The sequence below is a fragment of the Aotus nancymaae genome, unplaced genomic scaffold (genome assembly GCF_030222135.1).
Source record: "Aotus nancymaae isolate 86718 unplaced genomic scaffold, 86718_ANA_hifiasm-v0.15.2.pri h1tg000020l, whole genome shotgun sequence".
In the NCBI taxonomy this organism is placed as follows: Eukaryota; Metazoa; Chordata; class Mammalia; order Primates; family Aotidae; genus Aotus; species Aotus nancymaae.
The window spans coordinates 52,999,008-53,013,907 of record NW_026988432.1 but is presented as its reverse complement, the minus strand read 5'-3'; the positions used below and the strand labels follow the sequence as shown (position 1 = coordinate 53,013,907).

The following is a 14,900-nucleotide window of genomic DNA, read 5'->3' as shown; positions in this document are numbered from 1 at the left end:
CCAGGCAAATGACAGGCATTATTCCATCTGCAGAGTACTCTAATTTGTTGCTGTCTTTCCGTCTTTCATTGCTATCCTTTGTGTCTTAAAAATATAATTTCTCTGTAGCAGGTGCTTCATTAACCACTTTGTAGTAGAGGGGGAAAACCTGGCTGTTCAATTCAGATAACATTTTCTCATTTCCTGCTCCAACAATAAAAGATTTGGGAGCCAAGGTTAACCTGATGCCCTCTGTCTATGGTAAGAAACAGTAGCAAACAACAGATTTGACCATTAATTGGCATTGGATGGGAAGGTGGGGCAGGCCACAGCTGTTTCTGATTTATCCCCCATGTTTATGTATGTAAATTTCAAGTCAGAGAAGTGGCCAGTGTGGTATTAGACCTCAACATTAAAGTGAATTCAGATTTTAGCCCATGGGAAAAAGGAGTGGTAATAAATAAAAGCCTGTAGTTAATAAAGTCATCTAAAACAGGAGAGGATACAGAATGGGTCTTTGTTCTCCCCTCTGTATTTCTGTGCAGACTTTTGTGTGGGTCAAAGTGTGTTTTTGTTCTTGTTAACTTCTTACTGCCTTTTCATTAATGAAAGAACATTGTCTTCCTAATTATTTCCAAATTAGAGTAAGAGAGGCAGAAATGAGCTAGATCCATAGTTCTTGGAAACTGATGATGCATGTCAGGCAATTTAATTTTGTGGCAATTACAAGGATTAACCGTGAACTGGAAAGAACTGCCTAGTATTGTACTTTAAAATGAGCTCCGTGTATGAGATTCATGCCTCCATTTTCCATTCGTGAAATAGAAGTATTCAAGAAAGGGTTTGATGAGTAAAGCACACATAAAATTAGAACGAAGAGAGACAAGGATCTGTATATGTTACTTCTTCCAAAATTGGAGAAGGTGTAAATGAACACATGACCCTTGGATTAAACCTACAGGCGATTCATTATCCATTCATCAGTTATTCTGAATGAGGCTATGAGAACAGTCCTCTTGAGTTTTTTCTCACTTACATGATCAAGGATAAAGCCTGGGCTTGTCCAGTTGATGGAATGTTTCCTTTCCTCTCCTAATTAAAAAAAAAATTCCAGAGCCTAGGTTAAGCCAATCCTATGGTAAATTTTGGTCAAGGTCAAGATTAATGCTTTTTTTTAGTGACTTCAAAATTACAGTTGTATGTGACAGAATTATTCCTCTGAGTGAATAGCACAAAATAAGGAGAATCGACTTTCGCAGAACCCTTCCTTTTAAGTTTCTTTTGTTTCTTTCTAGCACAACACAGCTGGAGTAAACTGTGAACAGTGTGCTAAGGGCTATTACCGCCCTTATGGGGTTCCAGTGGATGCCCCCGATGGCTGCATCCGTAAGTTTCATTTCAACTTGGTGTATCTTAGCCTGTGTGTACCGTCTCAACAAAGTCATCAGGCTAAATTTGGATCAGTTAATAATTTCCTTCATGCCTTCTGTCTTCACAGTATTAATTCTACTTGCTATGTGACCTCAGGCACTTCCACAGTCTCTCTGAATTTTAGATTTCTTGTATGTAAATAGAAATGGTAATATATTTCATAAGATTAAATAAAATGCAATCAAAAGCATGTAGGAAAATACTTAACATTGGGCCTGTCACATATTAAGCCTGTGACACATGTTAGTTTCTCCATTTTCTGTTGTTTTGACATGTTTCTGTGATCTCTAATCATTTCAGTTTTGGGGATGGAGACTGTGGCTCACGCCTGCAATCCCAGGACTTTGGGAGGCTGAGGTGGGAGGATCCCTTGAGGCCATGAGGTCAAGATGATGAACATGGTGAAAAACCCTGTGTCTACTAAATACAAAAAAATTAGCTGGGCTTGGTGATGCTCACTCATAATCCTAGTTACTCCAGAGGCGGAGGCATGAGCATCGCTTGAACCCGGGAGGCGGCAGTTGCATTGAGCCAAGATCGCACCACTGCACTGTAGCCTGGGCGACAGAGTGAGACTCTTGTCTAAAAAAAATGTAATAATAATACCTTCAATTTTTGTCAGAATTAGAAAAAGACAACATAGCAATGAGTTCATAAGGATTTAATAATAGTCACATTGTTTAAAATAGCTAATGTTTGTTGAGTACTTGCCACATGTGAGGTATTACCTAAATAAATTATCACAAAAAATAGGACATTGTACTGTTATCCTCATTTTTACATATGAAGAAACGAAACAGTCTGAGTAGTTATATATTTTGGGCTAGGTGACAAAACTACTAACCGCTAGATCCAGGATATAGTTCTTTTCTGTCTGGCATTACTGTGCCATAACTCCTCTATTACACAGAAGAATGCCTGTAGTTTTTCCTTGTAGAATTATGAATCTTGGGTCGGATTTACAGACTTTGCCCTACATGTACAACCTGTAGCCAATTCAATACTTGGTGTTTTGTTTGTTTGTTTGTTTGTTTGTTTGTTTGTTTTTCGAGACAGAGTCTTGCTCTGTTGCCAGGCTGGAATGCAGTGGCGCAATCAACTCACTGCAACCTCTGCCTCCCGGATTCAAGCGATTCTCCTGCCTCAACCTCCCAAGTAGCTGGAACTACAGGCATACACCACCACACTTGGCTAAGTTTTGTATTTTTAGTAGAGACAAGGTTTCACCATCTTGGCCAGGATGGTCTTGATCTCCTGACGTCGCGATCTGCCCGGCCTCCCAAAGTGCTGGGATTACAGGCGTGAGCCACCACGCCCGGCCAATGCTTGGGTTGTCTGGTTGTCACAGTTGGAAAGCAGTTCCAGTCCTGAAGTCTGCCCTGTGCCCACCCCATGATTAATCATATCATTAACATTTGAGGATATTAAAGTCCAAGAAATATGTAAATAGATTCACTTCTCTCTAGGGCATTCTTAGTTGTTTAAAAAAAAATGTGTTTTCACTTTTCTTTCTTCTTCCATATCATCTTGCAAAGTATGTCCATCCCTGTCTTGTGCCTACAAAAAAATAGGCATTGGAAAAGGAAAACAGGACATTGGCAATGTAATTGTACCGCATTAGGAGCCTCACTGTTTCATCACCTTTCTAGTTTTTTCATCACTGAAGTGGTCCACAGAAGCATTAGAGGCGCGGCATGAAGGATCAATAGGACACATAAATCCAGAACAAATTAAGCAAAGGACACCAGGATGCCAGGTTGCCCAGGTCTTCATGGGAGTTGTATTCAGATGAGCTGTGACAGTATTTTCCCTGTCCAGGGTGCACCAGCCAGGTCAAGGGAGGCCCCCAAGTGGGAGGTCACCAAACTTCTTATGCTTCAACTATGTCCTACTGCAGTGCAAGCCTGATAATCATATTTGGTTGCAAATGCTGTTTTCAGTAAGCCATTTCACTCAAATTAACATTTGGGTTATGGGTCTTGGTCTGCTGTCCACAGATTATATATCCATGTCTAAGCACTCTACACTTGCGTCTGTATCATAACTGTATGGATGACCACTTGGTGGACATTCACAGTTGGTTCATAGCTAGACAAGGTGGTGCCCAGCAGACCTAAGGCATACCCCTCTGACTGCAGTCTGTGCAGGCTTTGTGTCTGACTCGGTGAGCTGGACAATGCTCTGTGTGATAAATGACATCCATGAGAACTTCTCATTGTGGATGCTCATTACAGCTGATCTCTGATGGCTCATGAGCTTCGGGCCATGAGAACCATCAATCAGGTGTGATGTGGGAAATAGGCTGTGCTCTTTCAAGAATTCCTGTAGACCAGTGATCAAGCATGGAACATTGCCTGAGAAGTATTGGAACATATTTGCTTTGTTAAGTGCAGTGAAGGACTAATCCTTTGAAAACTGGGATTTCTCTTAGCCTGCAGCTGTGACCCTGAGCATGCAGATGGCTGTGAACAGGGCTCAGGCCGCTGTCACTGCAAGCTGAATTTCCATGGCGACAACTGTGAGAAGTGTGCAGTTGGATACTACAATTTCCCATTTTGCTTGAGTAAGTATCCACTGCAGAACAAGAGGCCACCCTTTTTGGTCCATAGCTGACTTTTGTGCACTGACCTCTGAGGCATGGCAGACGGGTAGGGCAGGAGAGACAGAAATGGGGCCAGGTGGGTTGTATTTATGTGAAAGTATCTCTGAAAGTTTGGAATATAAATTTTATATTAGTATATTTTATAGTCTTATTTATCTCCAAAGTGTTATATTGTACCATAGAAATTGCCATCTCAGTAGGTCAAAAAAGTCAAATTCAATTTCAACTTAATAATCTATGTGTATGATTTTTCCTCCTAAATGTAGGAGAAATATCATGGGCTTCCAGATATTTGTTTGCATACATATAGTGTGTGTTGTGTTTCAGGAGTCCTGGGAGATGTGTTTCTTCTCTCCTATTGTACAAGTGGCCAAGTTATAAGCACCCCTTCCTCCAACCCACTGCAGTGTCTAAGTGAACATTTCAGCATCACCAAGAGAAACAAATACATATCTGTCAGAAACACTGTAGACCATGAAACAGGAGAATCTGTGAAACCAGCTACACAAACTGTGACAAGAGTGTTGGTTCTGTTTGTTGTGCAGCAGTGGGTAAACGATACTTTGGGGTTATGATAAAGAAACACTGTCTCAAGAAGAGCCCTTCTCTCTGTATCACTCTATGGGATGTTTCCTGGCCCCACCCTCCTGACTCCTGCAGAGTGATCATAGGAAAAGCATATTGAGTTGTGGGGACATGGGGGGTGGGCTCACACGAATGGGTGACTATGTGTTCTCATTCACACCTGCCACCCCAGGTAATTATTTAAATTATTTAAATTGCACCCACTTTCTCTGTGGAGATTGTCCTACTTTGGTTGATGAGACGCCCTATCAGAATTTTATCAATGTTGAATCGGTGAGTCTTGGTAGAAGGGTGAACAGAAATTATATTTGCTTTGTTTTTTTTTTTTTGGAGACAGAGTTTTGCTCTTGTCGCCCAGGCTGGAGTGCAATGGTGCGATCTTGGCTCACTGCAACCTCCGCCTCCCGGGTTCAAGCGATTCTGCCTCAGTCTCCCAAGTAGCTGGGATTACAGGCTCGTGCCACCACACCCAGCTAATTTTGTATTTTTAGTAGAGATAGGGTTTCTCCATGTTGGTCAGGCTGGTCTCGAACTCCTGACCTCAGGTGATCTGCCTGTCTCAGCCTCCCAAAGTGCTGGGATTACAGGCATGAACCAACGTGCCTGGCCTGCCTTTTTAGTGAAAAGAAGAAGAGGAAGAAACCTGAAGTAGTTTTATGGCATAAACACAATTTCAGGAAAAATACATGAAAGAAGACATTTTTTTAAAGCCTTGATTTTATGTTAAAAAAAAAAATAAACCAATAAAGATGGTAAGGAAGCCAAACTCATCCCTGCTCAGGCTGAGACTTAGCTATTGTGAGCACAAAACATTCATTTCTGTTCATCGTTATATAAATGGGAATGTCTGGCGAGTCTGGTTTCAGTTACTAAACACATTTGAGATACAGCAATCTTGCCTTTCTTTAAATTAGTCTGTATATGCTACTATTCACTAAGTGACAGAGGGTGCCTTCCTAGTTAGTACAACTTAATGTTTTACTTCAATATCTCTTTAATCATTCTCTGTATTTTTTAATAAACTATTTTCACAGGAATTCCCATTTTTCCTATTTCTACTCCAAGTCCAGAAGATCCAGTAGCTGAAGATATAAAAGGCAAGTAACCGCCCTTTTGGATTAATTTTAGTGAAAACGTTATGCCCTCATTCTTTTCCTACTTCCTGTGCACACTGCCACATCCAAGGCCAAGTTTCCCTTCCTAGAGCATGGAGGGTGCCTTGCAGAGTCCGCCTTCCTAGAGCATGGAGGGTGCCTTGCAGAGTCCGCCTTCCTAGAGCATGGAGGGTGCCTTGCAGAGTCCGCCTTCCTAGAGCATGGAGGGTGCCTTGCAGAGTCCGCCTTCCTAGAGCATGGAGGGTGCCTTGCAGAGTCCGCCTTCCTAGAGCATGGAGGGTGCCTTGCAGAGTCCGCCTTCCTAGAGCATGGAGGGTGCCTTGCAGAGTCCACCTTCCTAGAGCATGGCAGATGCCTTGCAGGTGTCTCCTAGCTGACCTACTCCCCGCCCATCAGTCCCCACTCCAGCCTGTCTTTTACGATGCACTACCTGACGTAGGAAGCTGCACAGAACTTGGATTAGATATCACCAGCTTGCTCAAAGACCTTCAGTAGCAGCCAGTGGTCTGTTGTCTTTTTTGAGTTCCCGAAAAACAGACTCTGAGAAAGGAATAGAGAGCAAGTCATTTATTTGGGAGGTGATCCCAGGAAGGGAAAGAGTCAGGGAGTGAAGGGAGCTATGATTAAGGTGCAGTGGCAGGTAATGTCAGTTACTGCTGTTAGTGGAGGCAATGATGCTTCTGCAGCATAAACTCTCTGACACGTACAGCTTGGCCTTCAGGAAGGCTGAGGAGCTTCTGCAGTCCCCAAACAAGCCCCTCAGAGAGTAGCAGAGGTGTGCAATAAGCAGTTTCCGGGGGTGGAGGGGTGAGTACCAGAGGATGTGGGTGTTACATTTACCTAATTGTTTGTTCCATCAATATTTTAAGATTCCTTATTATGTGCAAAGTACCATTCTGGCTGCTGGGGACTTAGCAGTGAACATAATAGAAAAGAATTCCCAGCTCTCTTGGAGCTTATATTCCAGTGGAAGAACCCAGACAATAACATATATAATATAGAAAACCAAGCAAGGAAAATAGCTAATTCATTAGACTGAGAGGCAGAGTTGTGTTCTGAACATGGATGCCACTTTTAAGGGGGAGCCATTCACATCATAGGCATAAACTGACTCGTGTGAGAAGATTCCAGGCCTCTAGGCTCAATTCCAGAGCCATGGGCAATTTCCTACATAAACCCATCATGGCATCTGCAGGGATGCACAGATTCTCAGAAGGGCACATCGGCACTAAGGGAAGGGCACAGCGCATGCACACAGCCCACAGCTGGGCACCATCTGGCTCATGCTCACAACCCCTGAGTTTGCCTCTCCTACCCCAGGATGCCAGCAGCGGCCTGGTGGCCACTGGGGAGGAGGTAGTGCCAGGCATGTGTGTGCACGAGTGCCCCTCCTCCTGCAGTGCCAGGGTATGGGCCAGCAGAGAAGATAGTTTCAGAAGAGCTCTCCTTGGCAATGAAGTCCAGGGTCTACAACAATATAGTAACTCAGGTATGGGCTGGAGGGAGCTGTGGTGATGAGTGCTGCTGAAAAAGCAGGGCAGAGAGGAGGTTAGGAATTGTGAAGTTTGCAGATTTAAATTAGGGCAGTGAAGGAAGGCCTCACTGAAGCAGATACAGGACAGAGCAAGTGCAAAGTGCCTGGGGTAGGGGCATCCCTGGGCCAGGGGTGTTCACCAAACAAAAAGAGACCAGGTGTGTGAAAGCAGAGTGAGGGAAGGTGAGACTGGGAGGAAAGGAAGGCACCAGGGCCTGGATGGAGGCCCTCACCAGCCACAGAGAGGCCTTCCCTTTCACTTAAAATGAGACAGGAGCCATGGAGAGTTTCGCACAGAGAAGTGACGTTATACAGAAGGCTTTTTGGGGCTACTGTACTGAAAGAAAATTGCAGGAAAAGAGAAGAGAAGAAGCAAGGGGGCCTGTTGGGAAGCTTTTCCATAATCCACGAGGAAGAGATGATGGTGGCTCAGACCCAGGTGGTGTCAGCAGAGGTGACAGCCGTGGGCAGACTGTGGATATCATCTGAAGGTAGAACCAACAGGATTTGCTGAGAGATTGCTAGACTAGAAGAAGAATATGGGAGAAAGAGGGCTCTGGGGTGACTCCAAGGCTTTCAGTTGAGCAGACGGAAGGAAGAAGTTGCTCTCTGTTGAAAGGGAAAGACTAAAACAAGCCAGCAGATGCGTGGGCCAGAGGTGGGGGGCAGTGGTGGGAGCTCGTGGATGTTCTCTTCTGGCTTTGTTTTCTCTGTGGAATAAGAAACAAGATTAGAGCAAGGAGCAAGGGAGGAGGGCTTGGAGTTGAGTAGGGAGAAGGTATGAGAGTCATCCAGGAATGCTGGGGGGAGGATGGGCTTGGGAATGTCATGGGATTGCTGGACCGCACCAAAGGCTCCCTGGAGGTCAGTTATAACAGGACCTGTTACCTTCCTGACGTCATTTCCTGCTTCTGCCCTACCCACACTCGACAACTCAGTCACCGTGGTGCTGTGCGCTATTACACCATGTGGGGGACTGTCTCATGTCAGATACTGGGGCACTTGTGGACAGCAGCTCTGCAGGGTGAGGCAGTCACGTTGGCTTAGAGACCTGCCTGCTAAGGCTCAGAGAGGGCCAGGCACATTCTGATAGCTCGGTTTAGAGGCTCTGCACAGATGCCAATAATGGAGAATTTAAGGAATGGTGACTACTGCGGAGAATTGCAGTCTTGAATATTTAGCATATTCTTCATTCATTAAACTTTTATTAAGTGCCTAGGCTGTACTAGTCACTGCCAGGCAGCTGCCTGATACACAGTTCCTCCTGCCTGGGAGCTCCCAGTCTGAGGAGACATGGAAAGGTCAACAGTTCTAATGGCAGGAGTTAAGTGCCATGAGAGCATGTGGGAGTGGCAGCCAGGGTGAAGGAAGGCAGGAAGGAAGGAGGGAGGGAGGGAGGAAGGGAAGAAGGAAGGGAAGGAAGGAGGAGGGGAGGGAGGGCAGGAGGGAGGGCAGGAGGAGAGAAAGGAGAGAGAAGTACTGGAAGGGCTTCTCCAAATCAGCAGGAGGAGGTATCTGAGCTCAGTCTTGGAGCATGAAGAGGAGTCAGCCAGGCAGAGGGGCAGGGCAGAGAAGACATGGGGCTAGGAGAGAGGGGATGGCAGACAGGTCCTTAGGGCTGAAGCATGGGATAGAGAGAGAAAGTTCAAGGAGAGGACCTAGAGGATTAAGAAAAGACCTGAGTGGGCAGCCAGCTCAGATGTGTAGGTTTGCACAGCTGCGCCTCATCTAAGGGGCATCACAACCACAGAAGACATTACAGATTTGCTATTGATGATGATGATTTTATAGCAGGTGACAGGAAAGCGTCTTGAGGAAGGGGCACCTTTTTCTAATTTCCACAAAGGTGCCCCTGGGTTGCTGGCAGCCTGGAAAATGTTAAGGGATCTACTCTGTCACATGTGAAGGACTTTGTATTGTGTCCTGCAGGCATTGGGTCACTGTGGAGGGATTTAAAACTGGGAAGTGATATGAAAAGGCTGACGTTTTTGAAATATCACTCTTGACACCAGCATACAGAAGAAATTAGAAGGAGCAAGACAGGAAGCAGAGAGCCTCCTTAGAAGTTCTCAAAATAATCCCGGCAAACAGAAATGAGATCTGGAAGTCTGGCAGTAGAGAGGGACTCAAGGGATTTTCTTGAGATATAATCACTGTGACTTAGTGATGAGGTGTGGGATGTTCCTTCTTTTTCTATTTTAATCAGAATTCTTTGAACTTCAATGCCAAGGTAAAGTCCAAGTTTCTCACTGAGTTTCAATACTTGGTTTAACATCAAGACTGGAATTCATGGTAAAAGCGTTCCCTTTCCCCATGGCATTCATTCTCAGCCTATAGGGCTGTGGCATCAGGACCTTGTATGGCAGCTGTGATGGATGGACAGGGTGGTGCTCCTGCCAGCCTGGGTTCCAAGGCTTCCCTTGTCATGAATATGTCCTTGTCACTTCTGAAAAGGAGGAAAAACTTTCTTCTTCCCTCTTAGGTTCCATGGCTGGACCTAGAATTAAATGAACCTAAGACAGATGAACAGTTAAAAAAGCATACAAATTTATGCTTTTTTTTTTTAAAAAAAAGCATATTTAAAAAACATATTTAAAAATATATATATTTTTACATGTACATGAGAGTCTCTAGAAGGAAAATCAAGATCTGAAAAAGCCACTAGGCCCCAAAACCTACGTATTGTACATGTTTACACAAAGAACAATGAAGTATGGAGTGTGACAAGACAAAAGAGCTTGGGCTAGTGGCTGTACACTGTGGGACCCTGGCTGGGAAGCACTGGGGGAAACTAAGGGTTATTTTAGTGGGTTTGTTGGTGCAGATTCAATCCAGTTGACTCTCAGTCTCCGGTGATAGTAATGCTCTCTTCCTGGTACAAGGAGGGCAGGCACCTTTCTCCTGGGAAATTTTATGACCTGCTTTGAGGTAGAAAGGGTGAGATCAGAAAACCCTTCCTGCATCTACTGCTTCTAAAGTGCCTTTGCTGGAAACAGTCAGTATGCTAAAATGGCATATTCTAAACCCCTTCGCTCCCAATGCTGTTTTTGTCAAATTAGGCAACTGTTTGGTTTAAATATGAACAGTCAAAGATCATGTAAAGACTATAAAGTTGTTCTGATTTACGGGGATTTTTTCCCTTAATTATTGTATTAGAAAAAAATAATTCCACAACTTTGTTACTAACCTTTTATTTGAAAAATTAAGGGTTTAAGGCAAAGAGATTTGGCTACTTTTCATATTAACTATTATTTTAACTCTTATAGACAATCTTTCCAAAATGCATGAGACTCTCCTTCCCTGGTGAGTAGGGTGGACCCAGTTGAATCTTTGAGTCTTTTAGGGTCTTCCTTAGGGCATCTGTTGCAAATTTAGAAATTAACGTAATAGATAGAAATACAGATGCTCTCAGGGCCGGGCATGGTGGCTCATGCTGTAATCCTGCACTTTGGGAGGCTGAGGCAGGCAGATCGCCTGAGGTCAGGAGTTTGAGACCAGTCTGGCCAACATGGTGAAACCTTGTCTCTACTAAAAATACAAAAATTAGCCAGATGTGGTGGTGTGCGCCTGTTATCCGAGCTACTTGGGAGACTGAGGCACACAAATCACTTGAACCCGGGAGGCAGAGGTTGTGGTGAGCAGAGATCGAGTCACTGCACTCCAGCCTGGGTGACAGAGTGAGACTCTGTCTTAAAAATAAATAAATAAATAAAAAGAAATAGATGCTTTAAGTATGAGATTGCTTTGAATATATATGCTAATCTAGGACATGCTCTGAAAGTTGCTTTTAACATCATTCTCAGGTAGTATTTTTAGTATAATAGAAAGAACACTGACTTTAAAATCTGGCAGTCCTGGGTTCAAATTCTGACTCTGCTTTCCTGGCTGTGTGACCTTGGGCAAGTTAATTAACCTTTCTGAGCATCTTTTTTTTTTCATCTGTAAAAATCTTACCTGTCTAACAGGGCTCTCATTTGACTTCATTATTATTTGTGAGCAATATCTACTTCCTGAAGAATACCGTGCGTGGGCCCTGGGGGCTCTGTGGTCAGTGACCTCTCACTAAGTGTCCAGTCTGCTGGGTGATTTACTTATGTATTTCTGTGTCATAAGTCACCCCAAAACTTAGTCACTTAAAAGAACAAGGGTTATTTCTTTCCATTGTGTGGGTTGGCTGGGCAGGTCTTCTGCTGGACTTGCTGGAGGGTCTTCTGGGGCTGGATTTAGCTAGGACACTTGGGAGTCTCCCTCTTTGTGGCCTTTTGTCCTCAAAGAGGCCAGACTGGGTCAATCCCACAGTGGTCTCAGGATTCCTGGAGAGCAAGAATGGAGACGGCAAGGCCTGTAGTGACCTGGGCTCAGGAGTTGCGAGACAACACTTATACCTCATTCTAGTGGTCAAAACGTCATGGGCCAATATGCGATTCCAAAAATGAAAGTGTTGTTAGAGAGAAACACAGCTAAGATAGAGAATAAACAGAGAAAAGTGGGGGCCATTTGTACAGACTGGTCAGGGGGTCCTTCTGAGGAGCTGATGTTTGAACTGATGCCTGGTGGATGAGAAAGAGCTGACTGTGCTAAGAGCTAAGGGAAATGCATACCAGGCAGAGGGACTGGCCTGAGCAGTGGTCCTGAGGTGGGAAAGCCGTGGATAGAGGCACAGAAGCAGCCTGACTGCGGGGAAGGCCGGGTGCCGGGAGGATTAAGTGAGCCGATCCAAGGAAACCCCCCGATGATAGTAGGGCTGGATTTATGTTCGTTTCTTTTCTTCTTAAAATTGGTAGGAAGAGGCCGGGCGTGGTGGCTCATGCCTGTAATCCCAGCACTTTGGGAGGCCAAGGCAGGTGGATCACCTGAGGTCAGGAGTTCAAGACCAGACTGACTAACATGGAGAAACCACGTCTCTACTAAGAATACCAAAAAAAAAAATTAGCCAGGCATGGTGGCATATCCCTGTACTCCCAGCTACTTGGGAGGCTGAGGTAGAAGAATTGCTTAAACCTGGGAGGCGGAGGTTGCGATGAGCTGAGATCCCACCACTGCACTCCAGCCTGGGCGACAGAGACTGTCTCAAAAAAAGAAAAAAAAATTGGAAGGAAGAAATATGTTTAATTCACAATTGTCATGAGATGAGAATCTATTAAATTGAAGTTAGACTTTACAAAGCTCAGCTTTAGAGGGAAAAGAAAATGTGTCCACAGGAATAGATGTTGAAAGAATGGTTTGTAAAGGCATGCCCATCCCTAGGTGTTTTTTTTTAAATGATAATCTCTGACCTTTTGTGAATTTTTAAAAATTTCCCTTCAAGGTGTAATCTTCTGAGTTAAGAATGTTTAATAGCCATAGATAATTCATAATCTATATTTCCATGATAGAAATCTAGGGGAAGGGAGAAATTAAGAAAGGGATAGAGGATGGAGACCCCCTCTGAAAGTTTCCTGTTTTCCACAGGGTGTGACTGTAATCTGGAGGGCGTTCTCCCTGAAATATGTGATGCCCACGGAAGGTGCCTGTGCCGCTCCGGGGTCGAGGGCCCTCGGTGTGATGCCTGCCGCTCTGGTTTCTACTCATTCCCTATTTGCCAAGGTAAGTGGGCAAAATATAGCATATTCATAATCAATCCCTCAAGATAAATTTCCTTCTGAGGAAATGCAGATCTTTCTGGCAGAGCTGTGTGGCTTGCAGTTTAATAAATGGGCCCTGGCTTATATGTGGACGTTACATGTGACTGTCCTACCTGGACCTTGTTACCTCCCTTCTTTCCAACCTTACCCTGCCTCCTCCCTGATAGTAAAGCACATGGACTCTGAAATCATCTGTTTGGGTTCAATTACTGGCTTTGGAGAGGAGGTGGTATCTGAACAGCATTTAGGAACCTGCCAGCACGTCTCAGATTCTGTTGGGTGGGGGGCTCTGGATGCCAATTGGGTTTGCAAATCGAAAGTGTGTAAATAAGATTAGAAAGATGGGAAGGTGGATGACAGAAGGAGGCAGGGTGTTCTAGAGAGAGGGGGCAGCATGTGCAAACCATAGAGACATGAGACCACAACTCCCCCTCCCCCACTTGTTTGTATCCTAGTATTCCATCCTAGTAAGAGTCGCTGAGGGGGATGGAGGGTGGGAGGAGGAGGTATCTGGTCCAGTCCCTAGAGCATGGCAGGTATGCACTCAACTTTGGGTGAGTGAACAGATGAATGAATGAATTTGCCCAAATTATTCTCCCCTGCCTCCTTTCTACTGTCTGATATTATTATTTTCCCTGCAGACAGTGGTGTAGGGGAAGGGAGGAGAAAGAGGAGAAGATTATCACTTTGGAATCAAGGCAGGAAATAAAACATCATTTCAGACACTATAAACAGAAAGAGATTTACTATAGGTAATTAGGTGCTAACCCAGAGGAGTTGTTAAGAGCCAGAGCAGCAGGCTCTAGGCTGGGCTTCCAAGGAAGCCTCCCATGGAACGGCTGGGTTTTAAGCCCAGATTGCTATGACCCAGTGCAAGGACAAGAGGACCATGGTTAGTGCCTTCATCTCTTGACACCCGGGAAGCCAAAGACAGGGCACAGCTGCAGAAATGCTCAGTCAGCTACAGGATGCAGCCTCCTCCTTATTTCCCATCTTTTTAATCTGATTCACAGACTTTCAATTTGCAAATCTAATTGGCATCCAGAGCCCTGCTCCAACAGAGTCTGAGAAGTGCTGTCTTTAGCTTTCCAGCCTCTGAACACAGGAAGAGTTTAGAATAGGGATTAGGTCATCTCACCTGCAAGGTCAGCCACACTAAGGAACTGTGAGCATGAAAAACCCTCCCCTAAGCTGGAGGGCAAAGTAGTGAAGAGCAGGGGTGGCACTGGCTATCAATTTGGCAAGTTACTTAACCCCTCTGTTCCTCAGTTTCCAAAAAATAGCACCTGTCCGAGGGTTACATGTGTAGTGACAGATAAAGCTCTTAGAACCAGGGAAGTACTTGCTTGTAAGTTAGCTATTCACTTTCACATTTCTTCTCCTGACCTGCATATACTTCCCTCTGCAGCATTTTAAGAGCTTATAGTCCCAGTTCCAGCCATCTCCCTGTTTGCTTAAATGCCTGAATGCTATACCCCAAACCTTTCCTTTACCTTCTGGCTCCTGGTGTGCAAAACATTCTTGTGTCTGAAAATATCTCAAAGTTTTCTTTTTTTTTCTCTCAACCAGCTACAACTTCAGATTCATTCTGGTAGAATGAATTACAAATATTCTAAGTTAATCATTTATATGGACAAAGCTCGTGTTTATGGATGCAAAGATAATATATAATATAACACTTTAAGAATGCCCTTTTCCACATTTCTCTACTACTAGAACTAATTTATTTTAAGGTAGGTAGAAAATGCATGAATGTATTCAAGATAAAAGCAGAGGGGAGGAAGGACTTTCTTAACCACAGAGTAGGGAGCTTGGTAGATACTCTCTCCAGTAAAACAGAAATTTAAGTGGTGAAAATACTTTGAAAAATTGTTTGAAGTCTCTATTAATGGTCATAAGAGCATATAGTAAATGAATAAATAATTATTTAAGGAAATTTGAATGTTGGTAAGAACATTTGAGCCATGACCCCCTTCATTATACATCCCCAACTCTGTTTTATAGAAGCTCTACCCATATGTGTCACCGAG

The 14,900-nt window shown here is 44.2% G+C and overlaps 2 protein-coding genes across 2 annotated transcripts in view; both read left to right on the top strand.

Moving 5' to 3' along the window:
• Positions 1 to 1,553, top strand: part of LOC105712113 (laminin subunit alpha-3-like) — an 84,823-nt gene extending 83,270 nt beyond the window's left edge. The window contains exon 9 of the mRNA XM_012445051.3: positions 1,275 to 1,553. Coding sequence (XP_012300474.3) covers positions 1,275 to 1,553 — 279 coding nt within the window. The remainder of the gene's footprint in view (positions 1 to 1,274) is intronic.
• A 4,078-nt stretch (positions 1,554 to 5,631) lies between these two features.
• LOC135276068 (laminin subunit alpha-3-like) overlaps positions 5,632 to 14,900 on the top strand; it is a 43,634-nt gene continuing 34,365 nt past the window's right edge. The window contains exons 1-2 of the mRNA XM_064379332.1: positions 5,632 to 5,694; positions 12,698 to 12,832. Coding sequence (XP_064235402.1) covers positions 12,740 to 12,832 — 93 coding nt within the window. The 5' untranslated portion in view covers positions 5,632 to 5,694; positions 12,698 to 12,739. The remainder of the gene's footprint in view (positions 5,695 to 12,697; positions 12,833 to 14,900) is intronic.